General features: G+C 39.9%; 1 protein-coding gene across 12 annotated transcripts in view; it reads right to left on the reverse strand.

Moving 5' to 3' along the window:
* Positions 1–26,547, reverse strand: part of PKNOX2 (PBX/knotted 1 homeobox 2) — a 345,970-nt gene that overhangs the window by 4,404 nt on the left and 315,019 nt on the right. For all 12 annotated transcript variants that reach the window (XM_058194341.1, XM_058194335.1, XM_058194332.1 and 9 more), the window contains 3 exons: positions 21,395–21,514; positions 5,223–5,299; positions 13–191 (listed from right to left, as the gene is read on the reverse strand). In XM_058194341.1, the coding sequence (XP_058050324.1) occupies positions 13–191; positions 5,223–5,299; positions 21,395–21,514 (376 nt within the window). The remainder of the gene's footprint in view (positions 1–12; positions 192–5,222; positions 5,300–21,394; positions 21,515–26,547) is intronic.

The raw sequence follows: 26,547 nt of genomic DNA on the forward strand, positions 1-26,547 counted from the left end.
AGTGATTCTTACCATCGGGGTTAGTCCCGGGGTTGCCTCCTTGTTGTTGCAGAACCCCAGCTGCAATGGAGTTGGGCCAGAATCTCTGGGTCGGCCGGTGCTGGGATTTGATCTTCTTGGCTTTGGGGGCTGGATCTGGATTGCTTGCATCAAGCATAGGTTGCAAGATACGTCGCCGGGCATTGATAAACCTTCCCAGAAAGAAGATGGCATATCAAAATAAAATGTTAATTGTATTTATTTATTTGTTTATTAATTTTATATGCTGCCCGTCTCATGGTTTGAGGCAACTCTGAGTGGCTTCTCCGTTTCTTTATTCTCTTGAGCTAGTCAATGCATCAATGCTATTGTTTAAGAAAGACAGTCTGGCAAACTTATATTTAAGAGTTAGAAATAGAATAGAATAGAATAGAATTTTTTATTGGCCAAGTGTGATTGGACACACAAGGAATTTGTCTTGGTGCATATGCTCTCAGTGTACATAAAAGAAAAGATACGTTCATCAAGGTACAACATTTACAACACAATTGATGGTCAATATATCCATATAAATCATAAGGACTGCCAGCAACAAAGTTACAGTCATACAGTCATAAGTGGAAAGAGATTGGTGATGGGAACGATGAGAAGATTAATAGTAGTGCAGATTTAGTAAATAGTTTGACAGTGTTGAGGGAATTAATTGTTTAGCAGAGTGATGGCCTTCGGGAAAAAAACAGACAAACACTCATATTAAACTGAATTTAAAACTAAATTTCAAGATAATTTCATCCGATTCTTCTTCCCAACAGCGCATGGAGAATGTCAGATTTTGTCGCCTGTGGAAGGTCCCTCCCGTTGTTCTTGCTTTTATAACAGCATTTATACCAAATCAAATTATTCCTATTCCTGTTTATGCAGGTTGTCCTCATTTAATAACCACCACTGGGACTGGCAGTCTGGTTGTTGTTTCTGAAATCGAAGAAGTTTAGAAAAGAATAGAATAACAGAGTTGGAAGGGAATCTAGTCCAACCCCCAGCTCAGGCAGGAAAGTCCTATGTTGAAATTGCAACTGCGCTTATGATCTGACAGCTTTCCTTTGCTTTGCAGACTTACAAAAGTCGCAAATGCAAGGATTGGTTGTAAATTATGACTTGTTATTGTGAACAGTCGCTAAACAAGGCAGTTGCTAAATGAGGACTACCTATAAAGGTGTTTGTCCACCTAGCTTTGATGGCCTCCTGAGTTTTTCTGACATGAGATTATTTTCTCCAACTGTGCACAGAACTTTTATATTTTGATTATTGTCTAGAGCTCTTAAAGGAAAGGCAGGATATAAACCTATCTATCTATCTATCTATCTATCTATCTATCTATCTATCTATCTATCTATCTATCTATCTATCATCTATCTATCTATCTATCTATCTATCTATCTATCTATCTATCTATCTATCTATCATCAAAGGATCTTTGTATATATCTATACAATCCAGCATAACTCTGGAACGGCTTGAGCAATTTCAACCAAATTTGGTACACAGATGATTTACTCTCTGGAAACAAATACTGTGGGAGTAAGATACCCTAACACCCCTCGGTGTGTGTGTGCGTGTGTCTCTGTGTGTGTGTTCCAGCATAACTGTGGAACACCTCAAGCAATTTTAACCGAAGTTGCTACACAAAGATTTATTCTCTGGAAAAAAATACTGTGGGGGTAACACACCCCTAACACCCCTTGGTGTGTGTGTGTGTGTGTGTGTTCCAGCATAACTCTGGAACACTCAGGAAATTTCAACCAAACTTGGTACACAGATGACTTACTCTCTGGAAAAAAATACTGTGGGGGTAAGACACCCTTAACACCTCTTAGGGGTGTGTGTGTTTGTGTGTGTGTTTGTGTGTGTGTGTGTGTGTGTGTGTTCCAGCATCACTCTGGAATGCCTCAAGCAATTTTAATCAAACTTGCTACACAGCAGGGGTGAAATGCTCCCGATTCGGACCGCATTGTCCAATCCGGTAGCGATGGTGGCAGGTGGTTCGGAGAACCGGTAGCAAAAGTCCCTGCCCCCCCAACCCATGCCCAGCTGAGGTGCACAATCATCAGAGGTTATTTTTCTTTACTTTTAAAACCATTTTTTCTTCGGCCGAAAAAATGCTTTTAAAAGTAAAAAAAAAAAAGGCTCTGATAATCGCGCGGCTCAGCTGGGATCGTCAGAACTCTTTAAAAGCATTTTTTCCACAACCTCTTCGTCCAAAAAGGTTGCAGAAAAAATGCTTTTAAAAGGCTCCTCTTGCGATCCCAGCTGAGTTGCCTGATCATCAGAGGCTTTTAAAAGCATTTTTTACAACCTCTTCAGCCGAAGAGGTTGTAGAAAAAATGCTTTTAAAAGTTTAAAGGTTGGCCACGCCCACCCAGTCACATTCCCCCCATCAAGCCACGCCCACAGAACCGGTAGTAACAAATTTTACATTTCACCCCTGCTACACAGATGACTTACTCTCTGGGAAAAAATACTGTGTGGGTAACACACCCCTAACATCCCTCGGTGTGTGTGTGTGTGTGTGTGTGCGCATGTGTGTGTGTGTGTTCTAGCATAACTCTGGAAAGCCTTGAACAATTTTAACCAAACTTGGTACACAGATGACTTACCCTCTAGAGACAAACACTGTGGGGGTAAGACACCCCTAACACCCCTCTAGGTGTGTATGTGTGTTTGTTTGTTTTTGTTTTTTGTTTACATTTATATCCCGCCCTTCTCCAAAGACTCAGGGCGGCTTACATTGTGTAAGGCAATAGTCTCATTCTATTTGTATATTTATATACAAAGTCAATCTGGGTCCTCATTTTACCAACCTTATAAAGGATGGAAGGCTGAGTCAACCTTGGGCCTGGTGGGACTAGAACCTGCAGTAATTGCAGGCAGCTGTTTTAATAACAGACTGTCTTACCAGTCTGAGCCACAGAGGCCCACTTTGAGCAATTTCAACCAAACTTGGTACACAGATGACTTATTCTCTGGAAAAAAATGCTCCGGGGGTGGGTGGGTCATGAGCACATGTATGGGACAAGTTACAAAAAACACCTATATTCAATGCTGCTTGTTGCTGACGATAAGTAACCAGCAGAGGGTGCTATTGAATTAATATAGATCTGGAATGTAAGGAATTTGCCTTCCACAAAGAGCTGATTTTTTCCTCCTCAGAAGAAAACAAATCTTTCTTGCAAACGTTCTACAAATACCAGCGTGAGCCAACAGATGCCACAAATATCAGCCAATACAAAGAAAACATTTACAATCATGTAAAAAAAAACAAAAACTTTACCCCAGAAGCCTCTGCATGTTTACCCGCTATTAATGCAAAGATTGGAACATCGTCATTTAAAAATCAGATTCATACAAGGGTCTTTCAAAACAGGGGTCTCCAACCTTGGTCTCTTTAAGACTTGTGGACTTCAACTCCCAGAGTTCCTCAGCCATCTTTGCTGGCTGAGGGACTCTGGGAGTTGAAATCCACAAGTCTTAAAGGGACCAAGGTTGGAGACCCCTGTTTCAAAGGATTAAAATATTCAGTACCGGTTCCTATAATACTCAGGCCTGGCCTTCGAACTAATTTTCATTCAGACAGAAATGTATGGTTACTTGTGATTGTCAAACCACAAATTGTCCAGCCACAAAGGGGCTGGAATCTCATAGAAAATGTGATCATATATAAATTTTATGAGACTTGCCATGGTTCTGTGGGCGTAGCTTGGTGGGCGTGGCAGGGGATGGATGCTGCAAAATCTCCATTCCCATCCCACTCTGGGGCCAGCCAGAGGTGGTATTTCTCCAAGGGTAGTTCTCTTGGAACTATTCAAAATTTCCTTTACCGGTTCTCCGAACTGCTCAAAATTTCCGCTACCAGTTCTCCAGAACCTGCTGGATTTCACCCCTGTGTGGGGGGATCTGGAATTTATTATGTCTTCGAGTTCTGATCATAAACATGGATCCTCTAGTAAAAATGGGATCCAGTTTTTACAGAGGGAGATTTTTTTTAAAAAAAAAAGTAGTGTGGTATTTCATCTTATTGACCTAACGGGGGATATTGAATTTTTCCTTCACATTTAAAAAAACTATAACAAGAGCCAGCTTGTGGGGCCCTTGGTGCTCTCTGAACTTGGTGGTTTTCTTGCAGATGTTTCATTACCCAACTAGGTAACATCATCACTTTACTACTGATGTTACCTAGTTGGGAAATGGAACATTTGCAAAAAAATCACCAAGCTCGGACGGCTCCAAGGACCCCACAGTTCAACCCCGAGCTACAAATATTCACTTCGATCAAAAGCCCCAATGTAGACTGAAGTTTTTAAATAGCTGTAATACATAGACCATCTTCAAAGTTATTACATGAGGCCTCTGGACCAGGGGTGAAATCCAGCAGGTTCTGGAGAATCGGTAGCAGAAATTTGAGCAGTTCGGAGAACCGGCAAATACCACCTCTGGCTGCCCCCAGAGTGGGGTGGGAATGGGAATTTTGCCGTATCCTTCCCCTGGAGTTGAGTGGGAATGGATATTTTGAAAATTCGGATTTCACCACTGCTCTGGACTAATTTAAAGGTCAATAAATAAATTACATTGAAATAATTGCTGTGACCTCTAAGGGGCTCAATTCTTTCCCAGGAGCCTGAGAAATGGATAACAAAAAGAGAAAAACAAGAGAAATATCAGTAAGGAAATGGATGCCCCCATCCAGTTTGGCTTTTGTTACCACCCAACTACTTTAGTCCCACTATTCATGGCTTTTTAAACAGGTCTTTTCTGAGGGAATGCAAACTCTGAAAGAAAAAAGGGTTACCCAGAATGTTTTAAAGCAATCTGATATGACATCATTTTCAAGGCATTGCAAGAAGACAAGTGGCCATTTGTCAGACTTCACAGAGGGACATTTTTTTAAAATGAAAAAGTCTAATCCAAGCCCATTTCAAAGAGCAGGAACAGTAGAAGGCACATCCCATGAACCTTAGAACCATCAATAGTTTGTTCCTATCAGCAGATGGATCTTTAGTTCTTTAATGATAGGCATGATTTATAGATCTACACAGATTTAATTAAGCCTGTGCACTTGTGATACTGATCCATACTTTTGGTACTAATAAGTGATCAGCCTAATCAAGAAAGCAATTCTCCCTTTGGGCAGGAAACAAACATTTCCATTTAATTATTACACTTGATGGAAAAAAAAGATCTTTACTTACCAGTTGTTGACTTGCAACAGTGTGAGATTTGTCTGTGCTGCTATTTGCCTCTTCTCATCTTCTGTTGGATAGGGGTGCTGGAAAAAGCAAAAGGCCATGATTATTCCACACGTAATTTGTTTTGTTCCGTTACATCAAGTGGTCGAAAGAGTTCAGATTCACCTATCCTAGCAGACTGATGGAAAACAGAAGTGTCACATTTCATGTTTCACATCAGGTGCTAACCTAAGATGCCAGACGCGAGATCTCAAGGCTGCAGGTAGTGCTCAGGACCTCTCAAGAAAGGTGATGGTAGATGGTTATTTTCAATGTGATTGTAGATAGAAATTACTTAAAAAACGGCAAGGAGTCATACGAACTTTATTTAACCATTTTAGTTAAGTTTACAAATTAATGAGATTAAATCAAGTATAATTTTGTCCAGGTTCTATTTTGGCTCCTAAAAACTTCTACACCCTTCTTCTGAAACTTTCAAATATTACCAAATGTCCTACCCAATAAAAACTAAATATAGGAGGCCTCCTGCATGTTTTGAATCTAAATAATGGTTCATCCAATGCAGCATCATGCATCAAGCTGTCCTTGGAGGTGACTAGATATTACTAGGAACATCACGGTATTTAATACAAGATGACAGGATGTCACTCCTGATCTTGTTCCTCCCTTTGTGTTATTTTTGTCCTTTGCTCTTCATTATTTCTGAAGAATTGGAGAATTTGCTCACTAGCAGCAACTGAATTAAGGTCAACTGACTTGGTCAACAGAAGTCAATGGACAAGGAAGTTAAAAGATTGCCTGAAAAAAATTCAGAGAAAAATATAATGTAAATGAGAGACAGCTAAATAGAGAAGCAGAATGATATCAGAATCATAACAGAGACTTCTGAGCCCTGAACTGAGAGATGTTTGCTCATATTGGGCCTTCAAATCCTGTCTCTGAAATCCTCTCCTGTGAAATGACTTTTTAAATAAAAAAAATGCTTTTCATCTGATTTTTTGTTGGTTGTTTTTAGGGCATTTCTTAGCAATTCTGCAGTCTCCTTGACTGTCTCCAACTCCAGATCTGAAAATAGTCTATGAAAAAAATTCCTCATGATTGTCTTCTCTTTGTATTTAATCCAGCATGAAAGCCAGGGAGGTTTCAAAAATGCTGGAAAGATTATTGTGCAACAGAATAAAAGATGAGACACACCACATTCAACCTATAAGAAAATTAAGGGGGAAGAATCCTATATCAATTTCATCAGGATTTCATGGAAAATTTCTTCTCCAATGAAAAAACATTTAAACCTAATTTCTCATCAGACTGAATGAGAAGAGTTGAAAAATATGTGCAATATTGTACATTTTTTTAAAAATCACCAGCTAATTCCTAGGAAGGCACCTAAAAATTATCTGCTCCAGTTGGGTGGGATCCACTTCAGTTAACGTGGCTTAAGAATGTAGACAAAGTGATCAGGGAAGAGACCTTGTTGGTTGTCCATCTGATTTCTTTATCCTTGCCCATTTTGGCTATTTACTTCTGCCATCAGCCTCTTAGATAGTACATTCTTTCAAATTGCATTTATATTATTTGTGTTTTGAAATTTATCCAGCTGAAAGTACTGTAATAGTACATAGTGTGAAAGATGAAAAAGACACAAAAATCTGATCCTGAATTTCACCATAAATAGGTCTTGCATATAAAAGCCTAGCAGTCCCTTGAATTCTTTCCTAATAGCTTCATTTTACTTTGCTACAATAAATTCACTTATCCACGCTTTGACATCACTGGAAGCCTGTCCTTGCCGTTTCTTGCCTAGCGAGCTGACACCAATTTTATTTCCGACTCATAATCATCCAGCATGGTTGCATCTGAATATCAATTTTCATGGAAACATTTCAAGGTGCTTGTCTGACACTTTAACCACACAGTTGTACTATTTTTATGAGGTTTCTGTTGGGACCCTGGTGACCCCCTTCAATCACACTGCTGAATGCTGCTTCTGCTGTGCCAAGAATTAAGCTATGACTTCCTACCATTTGGAGGCAGTGCAAGCATAAAAATAGCATCAAATCAATTAAAGACAAACCACCTCATTTGCCTCCAAGATCTCATATATATCTGAAATAGTTTCGCGGTTTGCATCTCCATTCCATCCATTAGTGCTCCTGTCTTATCTTCTAATGTTAAGTAATGTGGTCCTCATTATCAGAAAATTGCACACATCTTTACTGTTTTATAAAGGACTACTGCACAATCAGACATATAGAATAGAATAGAATAGAATAGAATAGAATAGAATAGAATAGAATAGAATTTTATTGGCCAAGTGTGATTGGACACATAAGGAATTTGTCTTCAGTGTACATAAAAGAAAAGATACCTTCATCAAGGTACAACATTTACAACACAATTGATGGTCAATATATCAATATAAATCATAAGGATTGCCAGCAACAAAGTTACAGTCATAAGTGGAAGCAGATGGGTGATGGGAACTATGAGAAGATTAATAGTAGTGCAGATTCAGTAAATAGTTTGACAGTGTTGATGGAATTATTTGTTTAGCAGAGTGATAGCCTTCGGGAAAAACCTGTTCTTGTGTCTAGTTGTTCTGGTGTGCAGTGCTCTATAGCCTCGTTTTGAGGGTAGGAGTTGAAATAGTTTTGCTGTTTGCATCTCCATTGCATCCATTGGTGCTCCTGTCTTCTCTTCTAATGTTAAGTAATGTGGTCCTCATTATCAGAAAATTGCACACATGTATACTGTTTTATAAAGGACTTCTGCACAACCAGACAGATCCCATCTAAAGTTGTCCAATATTTGGCATTGATGTGTAGGTAGTCCTTGACTTATGACCGCAATTGAGCCCCAAATTTCCAGTGCTAAGCGAGACAGTTGTTAAGTGGATTTTGACCCATTTTACGACCTTTCTTGCCCCAGTTATTAAGTGAATCAATGTTGTTAAATTAGTAACATAGTTACTAAGTGAATCTGGCTTCCCCATTGACTGCTTGTCGGAAGGTCGTAAAGGGTGATCACATGACATTACAACCGTCATAAATATGAATCAGTTGCCAAGCACCTAAATTTTGATCATGTGACCATGGGGATGCTGCAACGGTTGTAAGGGTGAAAGTCACTTTTTTCAGTGGCTTTAAACCATTAAACTTTAAACCATTGAACATCCCATCCTCTTATACCACTGGGAGGTGGCAGGGAAGTGAGTCTAAATCTCTTGGGAACACTCTCTCAACTCTTCTGGACTTAGCACATGTTTTTTCTGCACCTGGTGTTGCCTTAATAACCTCTGGGTTTCTTCTCCAAGGTCAGTCTCCTTGTCTCCTCACATATGTGTTTCTAATTAGTTGTGTTCAAACTGAGATATGCATTAAAGAGAAAACCATATTCAAGCTTTGATCTAATAAATCTGTGCAATTGTTGTACTGCATTGTTGTTGCCTGTTATCCTTCTCATCTTTCCTATTAATTTCTCCTATTGGTATCTTATGATTACATTACTTTATTGTTTGTGTGTACACTGAGAGTTTATCCATTGGAGACAATTCCAATCACACTTGGCCAATAAAGAATTTTTCTTGTCTTTTTCTTGTCTTTTGTGGTGCTCACGCTCAATGAGACAAGATCTTGAGAGGAGAGATGGAAGATATTCTTTATTTTCCCCTCCTAAGAAGTTGCATTCTGGCTTTGCAACAACTTTTTCTTTTTTATTTAAATATCACCAGTGGCCAATAACCACTTATATGCTATCTTATAAAAAGATTTTCATGTAATTAAAATTGTCCTGATTTAACATCCCCATGAGAAATAACAACTTCTAAGCTAAAATCTATAGCAAATGATCCAGGAGGAGTTTTGCCTCTCCAAGATACTTATCTGATGGTTATTTCTATTTTAGCAGAGGTGGAAAAGGAAGATCATTTTAAGTCACTGCGCAGAATGAAGTTACTTAATGGGCTGGAGACTTGATTACATTTATGAACGGATTGCCTATGGATGTTAAACTTTGCATGGATATATATAATGAGATATGGGATTCATTTACACAAAATACAGTAGGTTAAAAATATGGTAATTATAGAAGTGTATTATAATTGATTACACATACACAGAGTTTATATTAGATAGTTATATACGAAATAAGCCCAATTAACAATTGCTTACAATTTAATTTTGAAAGTTTCTTAAAGTGGTTTGAATTGTTTTATACTCAAGAAGTAAAACTGATAATATAAATAGATGTCATTTTTCCAGTTGGATTTCCTTAACCGGAGAAAAAGACATGGGCCCAGCTACTCATATCTTGGTACTACTGGACTGCTGTGAACCCTTTGTGTAGGTTTGTCCTCAAAGACACTTTAGCTGATGGAAAATGTCATCTCTTGTGTGCTAGCTGGAGAGAGATATTGAACAGTAAACAGATCTTAAGGGAGTATCTTTATTGTTGATGTTATTATTATTGTACACATTATTTTTTTAAAAAAGAACATTCTTGTTTACCTATTAAAAATGAAGCCTGGGAGGGAAAAGGAGGATAACTATTGGAGCAACTGCTCCTTTGCGTAGGTCACAGAAGTTATTTGGGTGATTTCCCAATTGCCAACATGTTCTAGGGGCGGAAAACCAACAACCTGGGTTTGAGACCCATGTGACGGGATGAGCTTTTGTCCTTGCCACAATTGCTGCCAACCTACCAGTTCCAAAGCATGCAACTACAAGTAGATAAATAGGTACCATGTTGGTGGGAAGGTAACAGCACTTCATGATGTCATGCTAGCCACATGACCTTGGATGTCTTCGGACAGCACTGGCTCAATGGCCTTGAATTGAAGATGTGTACCTCCCCTTATAGTCGGCAACGACTAATGGAGTAAAATCCACAGGGACTCCTAAAATATTCTTGATCTTCTACTAACAATAGTAAAATATATTCCTTCACACTTCAATGCTGAGTGCCAGCAAATGTATTTCTGCTTTTAGTTCAATTCTTATAAACCAGAGGCCTAATTAGCTAAAGGATCATTTTCAACTTGACAAGTTTTGCCATTTCAATTTCTCTTTATATCAGCAGTTATTGACAAAAAGGGACAAATTAAGGGATGGCACCAAGATCATCCATGGGAAGATCTGTTAAGGCCAATGTTTTTTGCAGCTGGTCACACATAGGGAGAGCAATCCTATCTAAAAGATAGGTTAGCTTTTGAAATACATGTAGGTTGTGATGAATGTGATTGCAATATCGTGGCACTATTCAAATTTGCACTAAGTAATGTGATATTTCTATGGAAAATTGAGTACCGTATATACTCGAATATAAGCCGATCCGAGTATAAGCCGAGGTCCCCAATTTTACCCCAAAAACTGGGGTAAACTGGGGACTCGAGTATAAGCCGAGGGTGGGAAATGAGGCACCTACCGGTTGGGGGAACCCTCCCTCCCTCAGCTGAGAAGGCTGGCGGCTCCCCCGCCCCGCCCTCTCACTGCACCGGCAGGGCTTCCGTCCGGTAAAATGTGAAAAAAAAAAAAAAAAAAACTCGAGTATAAGCCGTATATACTCGAGTATAAGCCGAGGGGCTTAAAAAAAAAAACTCGAGTATAAGCCGTATAGACCCGAGTATAAGCCGAGGGGACGTTTTTCAGCACAAAAAACGTGCTGAAAAACTCGGCTTATACTCGAGTATATACGGTAATTGGTTCTAACTCAAAGGAAATAGGTAATTCTATCAAGCTGCCCTAAATCAAATTTTGCATTATTTGAACTCGCACTAATCGGGATCTATCTGCAATCAGACTAAATAGTTTTCAATCAAGTCAATAAAATATCACTCATAACCTGATGCAAAAATATTTCAAAATCTGGGGGTTTGTCTTTCCAAAAACTCCACTTACTGGGCTTTTGACTTCACCGAACAAGAAACAGAGATGGAGGTATGATAGGCTAAACATATCAAGTTCCTTTAGCTACTCATCATATGGTTTAGCCCAGAGGTTCCCAATCTTTTTTGGTTTGCGGCTCCCATAACACTTCGGATTTTTTCCGCGGCTCCCTTAATAGGTACATCCGATTTTTTTTTTAATTTTTGTCTTTTTAAGGATTTGGAAATCTACTTTTTAGATCGTTAAGGTTAGGTTAATTGAAAAATAAATTAAATACGAGCTTTAAATTCACAATTTATTGAACATCGTTTAATGATTTAAAATTATTAATGGGATGGATGGGCTTGTTGTTCGCTGCACAACTTCTCAAATCTTGGAATAAAATTGGAAATAGCGACTCTCATTTCTTGCTCGAGGTTAATTTTTGAGCGATATTTACTTTTTATTACCGCGACTGCCGAAAACCCAGCTTCGCACAAATAGGACGTTGCAAAAGGAATTAATATTCTTAGGGCTTTGCAACTAAGCAGTGGGTATTCCTCTTTTACTGATATCCAAAAATCAGAAAGTTCCATGCTAACAAATTTTAACTTCAATGTTGTGTCGCAAGACAACTCAATAAGAGATTCTTCTTCTGTAGAGGTAAATTCTGATGGAGCTTTGGCTCTAAATGGGTCTTGAATCCAAGTAAATTTTTCAATGTTATCTGCTTCAAAGTATTTTTCGAACCATTTGATAAGCTGAGATAAATGATCTTCAAAAAGAGATTTTAAATTGCAAGACAAACTGATGTGTAAGCCGCCGTCTGCATGACAGTAAACGCAGGCAATAACAGAGGAAGGTCTACCCGTCTGGATTTGCTGATGGACGCGCCGTCTCCTTTGATAAGAGCAACCTCTGCAAAACTTTCCCAGAAATGAAAGTCCCTGCTTCGGTCTCGGAGTTTGACCTCTCACGATCCCCTTGTTCCCTCAAATCTCCGCCTTGTAAAAGAGGTGACTGTTCTCGCCTCCAGCCTGACTCACCTGGGAGGAACCAACAAAATAGTTTTACTATTTTCTGCGCAACCCCTCTTTCCCGATGCCATCGAGCGTGATGGCCGCAGCCATGTTGAACAGCGTGTCAGGGCAGGCGCTGGATTCAAACGGGCGGGCGAAGCCGGCGCTCGCGCTTCTCCTTTAGTCCGTCGTCTGGGCAGGCGCTGTGATTCAAACGGGCGGGCGAAGCCGGCGCTCGCGCTTCTCCTTTAGTCCGTCGTCTGGGCAGGCGCTGGATTCAAACGGGCGGGAGAAGCCGGCGCTCGCGCTTCTCCTTTAGTCCGTCGTCTGGGCAGGCGCTGGATTCAAACGGGCGGGCGAAGCCGGCGCTCGCGCTTCTCCTTTAGTCCGGCGGCGGCGGCTGCCGTCTTCCTACCTGCTGTGGCCTGCCTCGCGGAGGGTGTGAGTGCGGCTGCGCAAAGGTCCCTAGGCTTTTAGAGTTATCCCAAGTTGCGGTGTATGAGTCCCGGTCGCTGCGGCCGTGTCCGGCTTTGTGCATCTGGGATCTCGCAACACCGCGTATGGAGCAGACGCTGCTTCTTCGCGGCGCCCTTATGACGATAGCGCGGCTCCCTGGGGAGCCGCGGCTCACACTTTGGGAATCACTGGTTTAGCCTCCAGGGCCCCATTAATATGATAATATCTGTTAATGAACCCTTTTCAATCATTTCTGCTATCTAGAAATATCATATATAAGCTGGGTAGCCATAAACATTTTCTAAATAAAGGCATAAATAAATCTCAAACTTATCTTTGAGCGAATTCCTTTATAATCAGACGACAAAGGAAAAAACCCCCCAGGAATAGCTTAATTTACAATTTCAATCTCTTCATTGCCATATATTTAGAATAAGTTTTTGCATGCCAGCATTCCTCCCCATCTGCAATTTGCAATATATATGTAAACAGAGTCATGTACGAATATAAGGAGAATAAAGGAATATATAAAAAGAGAGCAAACCCCACTCCCTTCTAGCACTGAAGATTTCCTAAAATATTTTGTGGCCATTTTGCAGCTGAATTACTCTAGGACAGAGGTCTTCAAACTTGGCAGCTTTAAGACTTGTGGATGTCAACTCCCAGAATTCTCCAGCTATGCTGGCTGGAGAATTCTGGGAGTTGACGTCCACGAGTCTTAAAGCTGCCAAGTTTGAGGACCTCTGCTTTAGGAGATGGACCATGGAAAAGAGGGATATTTCCATGAAAAATAGGTTATTGAATTGCTGGCTAAATGAATATATTTGAAATGTGGAAAATATTTAGAGTAACAAGTTTTAATTTAGATGAAGAACTATGCCATAACTATCTATTCTACCCTGCAGCTACAGGGATAATTGGGATAAGAAACCTAGAATGCCCCAGAGTCTTTTTCAAACAGTGCTAATTGCATAAATCTGTATTAATTGCTGTACAAAAGTGTGCTTTGGAAAATCTGCCCTACGCCTTTTTAATTGATAGAACCAAACTCTTGGCTGATAGAGCCAAACTGTTATGAATGGTTGGATGTAAAAACATTGCTTGCAAGGCAGGGTCCTACATGGTTTGGGGTTGTTGTTTTTTTGCCAGAAATCCTGAAAGAATATCATCACCTCTCACAGTAACTGGTGGCAGTCAGGACAAGTCTTAAATAAAGTTAGCTGCATCTGCTGAATCTCCAAACATTAAATGTATATTATAATAATTATGGCCCAAATTGCAGGAGATTCTGATATAGGATTAGGGTACAGGTGTTAACATCTTGAAAGACTTGGTGAACTCATGAGATCTAGGCAGTTTGGGAAAAGGATAGCAATAGCAATAGCACTTAGACTTATGTACCATTTCACAGTGCCTTACAGACCTCTCTAAGAGGTTTACGGGGTCAGCATATTGCCCCCAACAATCTGGGTCCTCATTTTACTGACCTCGGAAGGATGGAAGGCCGAGTATACTTTGATCTGGTCAGGATTGAACTCACTGGCAGTGAACAGTGAGTTAGCCTGCAATACTGTATTCTAATCCTTGCACCACCATGGCTCCTAAGGATATACATTGACTGCCTTACATACAAGTTTATGCATGCCAATAGTTCTCTTTATCTGGATTTTGCAGGAAGTATCTACAGAGAGACATATAAGAATATAAGAAGCAGCTTATTTCAATATCCAGTTTCTACTAGAAGCATTGCGTTGTTTAAGGCATCGCCACATCAAGTTTGCCTTTAAGCATTTCAGAATGTAGACAGAAGAACATTCTTGCTGGATCCAGGTGGTGTCTCAAAGAGTTTTGAATTTTATTTCTAGTTCGAATAGCTAGGTGTCATTTGAAAGCTTTTAAATAGGACAACATGAAGACTAGTTTTCCATATGATGCCAACATGGAGCTTCATCTAAGCATCTTAAGAGATCTTTCTTGATTAGCGGATGAACTAAAGTTCTACAATTAGAAGGCCACAGATGCAGTTTGAAGAATCACATTTATATAATCAAGACTTGTTTAACAAGAAAACAGATTTAAATTGGAATGAAGAGAATCTACAAAATTCTTTCCTGCATAACAAGTACAGTGTTTATGCTGTACTGATGTTTCTTGGTGGTTCTCAAAATTTTCTACAAAATGTAAAAAGCTCTGTACAGACCAATAGATTTTGTAATAGAAGGAGGGATGATCCCTAAACCAGATTTTACATCTAAATTAAGTATAAAATACACTCCGACCTTTTCTTAAAGCTGAAGGTGAAAGGAAACAGTCTTTTGCAGTGACAATGATTTTTCAAAGAATAATTCTTGAAGCAGAATTTTTTTTTAATAGGGCACTATAAAATTGTAGTGTGATTAAAAATCTTTGGAATGCAAATTGAGATGTAAAAACTCTTATGGGCGTTTAGGACAAAATTTGGTAAGAACACTTGAAAGCTTTAAGATTTGTCTCAGGCCGAATTAGAGAAAAATCACTGAAACTAATATATACCATTACAAATATTATACCAATTGTATCAAATGCATTATATCAAATATATCAATGATATTATACCAAAACCATCAATATTTTACATCTAAGGATTGCTGAGAGGAAGGTGGTAACATTGAAACAGACTAGGATATTTGATGGGCTTGCTCAAAGATCCAACAGTTTTAGAAATTATATTTTTTGATATTTTTATGCTTAATAGCATAACTTCATGGTTTGCAGCTTCTATAAAACCAGTTTTAAACAATCTTAATCCAGGGCTTTAGCATTCCTTAACTAGCACAATATTTTGGTATCTCAAATTTTACTACTTATATGTTTAGCAGTTCAGCTTCTAAGTATTGTAGGCATCTCTAGAATTTTAACATTGGCATTTTATATTCTACTTTAGCTTGAGTTATTTTACGAATGAAGGTGAATATATGTGTCCTGGGTAATGTTGCAGGATCCAAACTGGGTCAGTCACTGGAACCAGAGGCTTTGTCTTCTGAGCTAGGACATTTAAAAATCCACTTACAACAGGCACCATATTAAATACCACACACAAAACAGCACATTCTCTGCTAGAGCAGCGGTCACCAACTGGTGGTCCGTGGACCACTGGTGGTCCGCAAGAAAATTTTGGTGGTCCCCAGAAAAATTATTTGCATTTTTTATATTGCCCTAAATCAGGGGTCCTTAAACAATGGCCCCTGGATTGGATACATGCAATGAACGCTTGTGTTGCTGCAGACAGTCTCCCCCTTCAGGGTCTTTTTGTGTGGGTTGGGGTCTGTTTCAGCCTCCTGGTGTGGGGCTTTGGGCGAAGGCTGGAGGGAAGTGCTGCTGGTGGCGAAGAGCTGGCGGCCCTTGTTCTAGTGGAACTGCACCATGGCCTGGAACTGGCTGACCATCTCAGCCTGCCGAGCCTACAGGCGCTGGTACCTGGACTTGCACTCCTGCAGGTCTTCCCTCTGCTTGGAAAGCCTATGCTCCTAGTCCTCAGTGAGGTGCTTCTGCTGAGCCTCCTTCTCATCAGATCCAATTTGAACTGAGCCGTCTGTTTTGCCAACTCTTTCTCATGGTGGCTGCTTAGCTGCAACAACTGCTTCTTGTTGGGGCCCTAAGGAGCCCGGGCAGGCAGGGGAGGAGTGGGTAGGAGGGTTGGGGTGAGTAGAGGCCAGTGAGGTGCCCTTCGACGTGAGTGACAGCAAGTTGGTCATGGCCACCCAGTTACATGACTACCTAGCCACACCCACCCAGCTGGTCATTAAGCAGATCATATTAGTGGTCCATGGGATTTAAAATTATGAATTTAGTGGCCCGTGAGGTCCGAGAGGTTGGGGATCCTTGTGCTAGAGAGAAGTTCCCTGATGATGGGCTCCAGTATGAGTCTGAAAGCTCGGAAGACAAAACCTCTGGTCCCGGTGACTGACCCAGATCCTGAGTTATTTTAATTTGTATAATCTGTGCAGATATTTTCTCTTTATTTTAGGATAACGATAAAGGCCTCAGCATTCTGGGACCCAGTCCTTAATTGCCTTAAACTTTCTAAGGAAGGGAGGGAAAATCTATAGCCTTGTAAAAAGAAATTCTATAATTTTGGAGAAAAATAAAAGGGGAAAATAATTCTGAACCTTTGTTACTCCTTTAGAAAGTGAACAGAAGGAAGGATGATCTTAAAAACACTGTCTAAACCATCAATTCAATTTTTTAAAAATCTTCTCCAACAAAGTTATTGTTCATAGAAACTCTCATATTATTGGGTTGTGGATTTTGACAATCTTTAGACAATTCTTCGAGTAGTATCCTTGTCTTGGACACTAGGTGGCAGATGACGTCCTAAATATAAAGGTGTAAGTTAATTCCAAATGTGGGGAAATTTCCATATGAGGATTTTGATTAAGAAAAGAAAAAAAGAAAAGAAAAGAATTGGTCCTTTCACTTTGGAAAACTGTAGGTTTGGATGCAGGATGTAGAACTATGTTGTTGCATTAATACTATAGAGAGAACTATTAATGAAGAGTGAAAATAGGTTAGGGATAATTTTTTTTCTTTCTAACTTTTGGATCAGCTGAAAAGCAGAGCATTTGGGATTGAGTTGCATCTGGCTGACCCAGAAACAACTAGGACAGGCATATTGTGTTGAAGCCAACAATCAAGGGAGTGAACAATATAAACAATGTCTTTTATTACTTTACATAATGTGGCCATTAGATCAACCCTTTGGGGCAGAAGCCCAGGGCTTACTCTGGAAGCAATGGCTTGCTGTATTTTGAAGCAGTGCACTCATTTACATTATCACCTAAATGAGTAACCCCCAAGGCCATTAAATCCAGAGTTTAAAAGTGGTAACTGCACTACTAGTTTTATGCCAAAATGGCATATAAGTTAGCTGGGAATGGGTCTCTTGCGCTGGGGTCACTCAAACACTTAAAGCAACCATTTGAGTCACAGAAACAATTTATGAATGATAGAAGGGGATCAACATTTAATGATGAAAAATTCAGAATGCAAGAGTTGGCTGTGTCATGATGACATTAGGAAGCATATTCAAAGCAAGGGCAAAACTTCTTGCTCTCATTCTGATGGCTCAGCAGTTAAAGATGCTGAGCTTGTCAGCTGGAAAGCTAACAGCCCAGGTTCGAGACCTGAGTGTTGCACAATGGGGTGAGCTCCTGTTCCTGCCCCAGCTCCTGCTCACTTAGAAGTTCGAAAGCATGCAAATGTGAGTAGATAAATAGGTACCACTTCAGTGGGAAGGTAACAATGCTGTGTGCAGCCTATAGGCATGCTGACCCCATGACCATGTCTTTGGACAATGCTGATTCCCTTGGCTAAGAAATGGAGATAAGCATTGTACCCTAGAGTTGGACACAACTGGACGGGGAAACCTTTATCTTTTTTTTTTTTTTTACTATGTAGCTAGAGCAGATTGAAAGGGTTTTATGTTTTCCTAATTAGCTAGGATCAGCTCAGGAAAATGTGCTATTTGAAAACACTGGTTGCCAAGTTGCAGATCTGGAAAAACAGTAATAAGGCTGAAAAAAAACCATCAGCAAGTTTCCATGAAACTTCTTACTTCCTAAAAACGGTCTTCCTCTGGTGAGTTTCAAACTTTCATTGCTGAGAGAAATTGGTACTCTCTGACTTCTTATCACAGCTAAGAGCAGCTGCAATGATGGAACAGGGTGAGCCTGGACTTTTCCAAATGGGGCTGCTCTGTACCTTTATTGTTTGAGGGTTTATTTCTTGGCTGACTATCCCAAGACAAGGAAGGAATTCTTAACTGGCTATTTCACTACAGCATTTTATTGGATATATTGATTTAACATTCCTTCTTGTCAACATGAATGTCTACAGAGGACACCAATAAATCAAGAACTTTTGAGTTCCGGTGCTTAATGATTGTGTCATTTGTATGCGTCTGTGAAATAAATCACTTCTGTTATATTCAGACATCTTGTTGGCTTTAAAGCATCTACCTGATGTTCCCTCTGTTGCCAGGCACAGTGATTTTTGTAGTTTTTAAACAGGCAAAAGCAGCATCAAAGCTGCTGCTTCCTTACATGTTATAACCAGAATCTAGACCAGGGGTCTCCAACCTTGGTCCCTTTAAGATTTATGGACTTCAACTCCCAGAGTCCCTCAGCCAGCAAAGCTGGCTGAGGAACTCTGGGAATTGAAGTCCACAAGTTTTAAAGGGACCAAGGTTGCAGACCCCTGATCTAGACCACGGGTGGGCAATTACGGCAACTTCATGTCCTGTGGACTTCAACTCCCAGAATTCAGCATGGCTGGCTCGGGAATTCTGGGAGTTGAAGTCCATAGGTTCTAAAGTTACCATAGTTGCCCGCCCCTGATTTAGATGAATTCAGAAAACATCACCCTGGCTATCAACAGGCTTTGTTTGCCTTCAGTGATAATGTCACATAGCCAACTCTGTTTGGCAATGTAATGTTTATGATATTTGACTGACTGAGAGCAGTTGAAAATGAGACGCCTTTGGCTATGCACTGGTGTAGAAGAGAGAACAAATGCAAAGAAGTAAAATTAGGAAATACTTGGCTTCTCCTGATGAAATTGGAGCCCTGACTATATTAAGTTATGCTTTTGTGTAGTAAGCTGAACTTTATTATATTTATCCCAAAGGTGCTTTTTCAAAAGGCAACTGGACTTTCTTTGTTTTTCCTCAAAGGTGCTTTGCTTCTCATCCAAGAAGCTTCTTCAGTTCATCCAGTGTGATTCTTCGCAACTGAAGAAGCTTCTTGGATGAGAAGCAAAATGTCTTCAAGCAAAAATAAAGAAAAAACACCTTTGGAACAACCATGACGAGAATCTCCATAGACATTAATGATCCTTAGGGTTTAGATTACATGGGTCCCTGAATAAGGATATTGGACAAATCCTACTTTGATTGTCAGAATATGCGTACATGTAACTTTCTGCTGATCAAATCCTTGCCCTGCTATTATATGGGTAGAGCCTGTCCTACAGAACAAGCTGCCTGATTGTGCCTAATGATCTCTAATGAACAAAGCCAAGAGTCCTACATGTATACTTAAAACTAAGGCTGTAAAACAAATCCATCAATGCTTTTTAATTGGAGCAATCCAGGGTGGCTTGCATAGATGAATCCTGTTGCAGAGACCAATGAACGGGGTCTAGTAGTGTTGTCATTTTGTATTCAATAATATGCAGGTCAGGTCAGGTTTTAGAATGACCTCTTTCCAGAATAGGGCATTTGGTCAGTGAAGGTCAACTAAGGCTTAACGAGGTCACTGAACAATTTGGTGGCTGTACTTACAGAGTACACAGAGCTACGTTTGCATTCCACTTCAGAGTTTTCTTTTTTGTTTTGGTCACTTAGTGTGTTGGGCAGATCCAGCAAGTTGGATTATTGTGCAATTCTGTATATTGCGAGTTTTTAGAAAATAAATTTATTGAGTGATCAAGTTAAGCAACTAGGAAAAGAAGGGGCAGCTATGCAAAATAAACATAACTTAGGCAAAACAGTGAACAAAACCCTGAGGAAAATGGGAATGGATAATAAATGCTGATTTTCTAGAGTGTTTTTTTTAAAAAAAGATTGCAAATAACAGCACAGGGAATGGAAGACTACCTGAAAACATGGGCTAGATTTTGTTTTTCCTCAAAGGTGCTTTGCTTCTCATCCAAGAAGCTTCTTCAGTTCATCCAGTGTGATTCTTCACAACTGAAGAAGCTTCTTGGATGAGAAGCAAAATGTCTTCAAGCAAAAATAAAGAAAGTCCAGTTGCCTTTTGAAAAAACACCTTTGGAACAACCATGACGAGAATCTCCATAGACATTAATGATCCTTAGGGTTTAGATTACATGGGTCCCTGAATAAGGATATTGGACAAATCCTACTTTGATTGTCAGAATATGCGTACATGTAACTTTCTGCTGATCAAATCCTTGCCCTGCTATTATATGGGTAGAGCCTGTCCTACAGAACAAGCTGCCTGATTGTGCCTAATGATCTCTAATGAACAAAGCCAAGAGTCCTACATGTATACTTAAAACTAAGGCTGTAAAACAAATCCATCAATGCTTTTTAATTGGAGCAATCCAGGGTGGCTTGCATAGATGAATCCTGTTGCAGAGAGCAATGAACGGGGTCTACTAGTGTTGTCATTTTGTATTCAATAATATGCAGGTCAGGTCAGGTTTTAGAATGACCTCTTTCCAGAATAGGGCATTTGGTCAGTGAAGGTCAACTAAGGCTTAACGAGGTCACTGAACAATTTGGTGGCTGTACTTACAGAATACACAGAGCTACATTTGCATTCCACTTCAGAGTTTTCTTTTGTTTTGGTCACTTAGTGTGTTGGGCAGATCCAGCAAGTTGGATTATTGTGCAATTCTGTATTGTGCGAGTTTTTAGAAAATAAATTTATTGAGTGATCAAGTTAAGCAACTAGGAAAAGAACGGGCAGCTATGCAAAATAAACATAACTTAGGCAAAACAGTGAACAAAACCCTGAGGAAAATGGGAATGGATAATAAATGCTGATTTTCTAGAGTATTTTTTTAAAAAAAGATTGCAAATAACAGTACAGGGAATGGAAGACTACCTGAAAACATGGGCTAGATTTTGTTCTGCCTACTTCTAATTTCAACCTTCCAGCACAATCTTTTCAAAACAGGATAAAGAAGATTGTGTACATTCTGGAGCAGATCAAGATAAGCAAAGCATCTCATAGGCACAAAAAGAGCAACGTACGTTCTCCAAGCTGACTTCTCCAAAATGCAGAAAGAACCACAAGGGGTTAATCTCTCAGACACACACGTTGATTTTGCTCACCATAAGATGCTGAAAAAGCCAGGAGCGCATAATATTGGTAGCATGTTTTGGGAGGACTCCTCGTTTGTTCTTTGACTTTTTATCTTCACTGTCAAGAAGAGAGGTCAGGTCCAGGTTAACCTGCAGGGCAGGCAGAAGAGAAAGAAAAGCTTCAACAACAATGCAGGTTAAAAGAAAAGAAGAAGAAGAAGAGGAAGCCTGGGTTGCCATGGCAACACGGTTGTCAATGTAGTCCCATTTAACGGTGGCTTCCAGGAGGCCTGAGACAGTGTGGTGGGAGACAACTGGCACAACTTAAGAGAAAGTGATGTTCATTTTGAAATTAAAGGGGCTGGGGGGGGGGAGCGGCAGCCTTTACTTCAAGAGGGAGTCTCAAAACAATCTCCTTGGTTTTTTTTTAAAAAAAGGCAAGACCGGAAAACAGTGAGATCTCATTAACATGCTTTTGTCATCTGTAGAACCTCGATGGATAAAGACTCTTGAATCAAGGAGAGACTTTAGTTCTCATTTTACACTAAGCCCTAACTTTGCACTAAGAGTTTCTTTGGTTTTGACTTAAGAAGTAATGTGATCCCAGCCATTTTAACCTACCCAATAAACCACGTTTAAAATAAACCATGCTTCAGCTTGATGTCTAAATATGTAGATAGTTGAACCAAGCTTATGAAATCCTGGACTTATGAATCCTCTATTTAAAAGCCAAGGGACCTTTATCTCCACTGTGTTCTTTGTTACCTACTAAGGTGAGATCTGATCCTGGACTTTGGGGCAAGAGGCTCTAAATGGAAATTTCTTCCATTCAAAAGTTTAACTCAGAACTTCTATGTCCCTGTATTAACTTGCACATGAATTGATCAGGTTTCAAACTTTCCCAACAGTTACTATCAAATTACCAAACCTATTTTTATGCCAGCCACTGCAGTATGACAATGACACTGTCCGGTTTTTTGAAGGTGGAGTCCTTCTGCCCAAGTCTTAACTTGATATAAAGAATATAGATCTTTCCCACTAGTTGTTAGTTATTGAAATGAGAGGAATTCTAATTTAGGTATAGGTATCTCTTTTCTTGTTTGCACATTAGGGGCCTGGAGGTTAAAACATATGAAGAATAGTTACAAGAACTGGGCATGGTTAGTCTAGTGAAGAGAAGGACCAGGGGAGACATGATAGCACTCTTCTAATATTTGAGGGGTTGCCACAGAGAGGAGGGGGTTAACCTATTTTCCAAAGCACCCAAACGCCAGACAAGGAACAATGGATGGAAAATGCTCAAGGAGAGATTCAACCTAGAAATAAAGAGAATTTTGTCTGACAATGAGAACAATCAACCAATGGAACAGAAGTTGCCTTCAGAAGTTGCGGGTGCTTCATCACTGGAGGCTTTTAAGAATAGACCGGACAGACAGCTGTCAGAAAGGGTATAAGGTCCTCTGCTTGAGCAAGGGGTTGGACTAGATAATCTACAAAGTCCCTTCTAACTCTGTTATGCTGTATCCCTTTCAATGCAATTAACTGAAAGGACAATTTGGCATCTTCTCAGTCAACGTCTGGCTCCTTGTTGGAGGAATATATTTCCTTAGATAAATAAGGGCCTAGATAAATAAGGGTGCCGTGGGGAGAGGGATGGGCCTGGAAATCTATAGGAAGGGAAATTTCTACTCCAAGGTGTTCCTTCTCCACCCCAAGAGATATGATCAGTAGAATCAATGATGCAGCACTTTTTAAATTATTGGTAGTTGAGTGACAGTCATTCTAAAGCAAAATAGGCAACTTGATCCTTGAAGAAGTTTGGATCATCCATTACCTTCAGCTTTTCTAAACAAAGACACTGAGCTATTGAAAAATAAGCAGTTTGCAGACTAATTTCATCTTAGCGGCATCTTAGTGGGAAATGCAATGGTTAGGTAAGCAGATCACTGTCTGACTGAAAACTGTGTGGAACATTTTGAAGTATCTGGTAAAACACCGGGACTTTCTCAAGCATTCAGTACAGTAGTAACTATCTGCAATACTGCATCATTCTGAATGCAGTGTTTCATGGCTAACGATAGCAACGTTCCAATATCTAAAGGGATGCCACAAAAAAGAGGGAGTCAACCTATTCTCCAAAGCACTTGAAGGCAGGACAAGAAGCAATGAATGGAAACTAATCAAAGAGAGAAGAAACCTAGAACTAAAGAGAAATTTTCTGACAGGACAATTTATCAGTGGAATGACTTGCCTCCAGAAGTTGTGGGTACTCCATCACTGGAGGTTTTTAAGACAAGATTGGACAATGGTATAGGGTTTTCTACATGAGCAGAGGGTTGGACTGGAAGATCTACAAGGTCCTTTTAAACTCTGTTATTCTGTTATTTTGAACAGAAAGTTTGATCTTATGCATCAGAGCCCATTCCGACAAACAAGGAGCTAATGTATCAGCAGGAGAGGACTCAAGACCAATGCTTCTTTTTTGTAAATCCATATCTGCAGCACATCTTCAGGATGAAATCACTCTCTCATCTTTCATATATTCATTTCTCATAGATGTTGTCTGTAGATGCTTAAGTGTGTGCAAGTCTTCGCCACAACTGCTCCCTTTGGTCAATGCAACTATATTGTGTATAGATTGATAGCTGACCTAATACAGTTCTCCCTCCCCCTTCTCCTGTTATGAACAAACTCCAGTTTTCAGCAGCCTTTGAGTTCCAAGTTACCTCCAATTATATTGCCTTATAATATCCTTCAGTCTTATTAAACTCTTTGAAAATATGTAATTCTCAATTGACTGGCTAGCTGAATGGACAGACAATACCCAGAAGCATAGGATAGCAAAGAAATGTCTTTTTAAAAAGTAGTTGGGGGAAAAAAAAAGACAAAGAATTGGGAAGGGAGAAGTTTTAATGAGGTTTGCAGGAAATTGGAAATTTCAGCATCCAGTTTTAAGAACACACATACACCCACCTACTCTTTCCCCCTAGTTCTTCATAAAAAACATTTCTCCTGCATGAATTAAACATCAGGATGGCAGCCCTGTGTCAGGTATAAATGATTCCCTCAGGTGCCGCTTACGATGTATAGCAAGGCCGGGGCTGAATAAATTACCCAGGCAATACAAAAATGACATTAAGAGTGCTTGTCCAGGGCTCCATCCTTCCCACAATATTCCCAGCCTACTTGTATTCAACACATCTGATCAATTTCCTTCTAAGATCGGAGCCAGATTTACACATTTCAGAAGGGCTCAGATCTAGCATCTGGGGCTTTCCCCCCCTCTAGACTCCCACTCAGAGAGGGCTAAGAATTAGGAATCTCACCGTGGAGTGCTGGTGTTTTTCTAGTCTTTTATTAAGTGTTCTATAAAAAAAAAGAAAGGAAACAAGCCTTAATCCAGAAGGTGAAAAAGGGAAGGCCTGGAGACCTTAAAAAGAGCTTGGAGACTGAATAGGTCCAGTTGAAGTCCCAATAGTGCTGAATCAGTAGGAAGCATTGGCACATCAATGCACAGGTTTTGTTTTTTTTAATGATTCAAGCTTGTGTAGCAACTGCTGCTATGATTTGCTTCTCATTAATACAAAATAGGACAGTTAAGAAGAGGGAGAATAACTGGGATACATTTCAAGAAGCAGGTAAAGATTTCTGCATACAAAAATCCGGTGGGGAAAACTAACAAGGAAGGCTGTTTTCTACCAGCACAAGATCTTAATTATTCATGCCTCTGTTCTCTGAATCTTTGTTTGAATGATTTAAATGTCATGTGGCTGGAAACAGGTTATATATTTCTTTGATTATAAGCATTAAAGGTGGTGTTAGAAAGGCAGCTGGACTTCTGGTTTGTTCCCTGATCCACCATCGGGATGTCAGCTGAATGAGGGCTAGTGATAGTGGGGACCTGATATGTTCTTCCTTCTTGCCCCATTCCTTCAAGAATAGTGATTGTGAAGGTTGAACTACCATGACTGGACCGTAAAAATTAAGGTTAGAGGCTATTTGGTCTTCCGAAAATAGTATGATAGCCATAAAAACAAACGGATCATAGAACAAAACACTCCAGAGTTCTCACTCAAACACAAATGACCAGGCTCATCATAATTTGGATATAGTAGGCAAAGACCCAGATCTCAGGAGGAGACAACAATGCTGGGAAGAGAAGAGATGAACTGTACCAAAGTAGCAATAGCAACAGTAATAGCACCTGGACTTATATACTGCTTCATAGTGCTTTGCAGCTCTCTCTAAGTGTATAGAGTATACAAAGTCAATTTGTATTGCCCCCAACAATCTGGGTCCTCATTTTACCGACCTTGGAAGGATGGAAGGCTGAGTCAATATGAGCAATTGAGAATCAAACTGCTGGCAGTTGGCAGAATTAGCCTGCAATATTGCATTCTAACCACTTACCACCAGAGCTCTTTTGAGGGACTCGGCTATGGCAACAATGGGCACACCATTGAAAGATCTAAAGACCAAGATGAGGACAGATCCTCCTGGAGAAAATCTATTTTAATGGTCCTTAAGAGTCAACACTGACATGGTAGCACATAATCAAACAGGTAGATGGCAATCAAGAATTAGCATTTGGGGATCCTTCTGCTGTCATGCCTAGTGATGAGGTCCCAGTAGGAGCCATATCAAAAAGCAGAAGAGAAAGAAAAACCCTTTCTTATTAAGACAGAATAGGTGTAGTAGGTTACTAGCCCTAGTCACACCCATTCCTCATGCAGTACTCCATGCTAATGGGAACAACAGTGCTGGTCAGCACTTGAACTCAGATCTTTTCACAAAATATATAAAATGCTAGTCAATGACTGCAACAAAGATAGTAAAGAACAGTTTTACCTCCAAGCCCATTCCTGTTTCTCTAAACTAGAGGCTGCCTAAAGTACAGTGTACTAATGATTAAATTTTGTACTTAAAAACAGCAATTCAAACATATCTCCCTCAAAGAGGGAACTTCTGTAGAGGAATAACCTTGCCTGGAATGGACAGATGATCTCTCTGCATCCACTCTCCAGTTTACCTAATGCCAGGCACATCAACATATTTCTCCCAATGAATAACAGAATAACAGAGGTTCTCTTGTCCAACCCCCTGCTCATGTAGGAGATCCTATCCCATTCTAAACAAATGACTTTCCAATCTCTTCTTAAAAACTTCCAATGATGGAGCCCCCA

Source organism: Ahaetulla prasina, chromosome 9 (genome assembly GCF_028640845.1).
Source record: "Ahaetulla prasina isolate Xishuangbanna chromosome 9, ASM2864084v1, whole genome shotgun sequence".
Classification (NCBI taxonomy): Eukaryota; Metazoa; Chordata; class Lepidosauria; order Squamata; family Colubridae; genus Ahaetulla; species Ahaetulla prasina.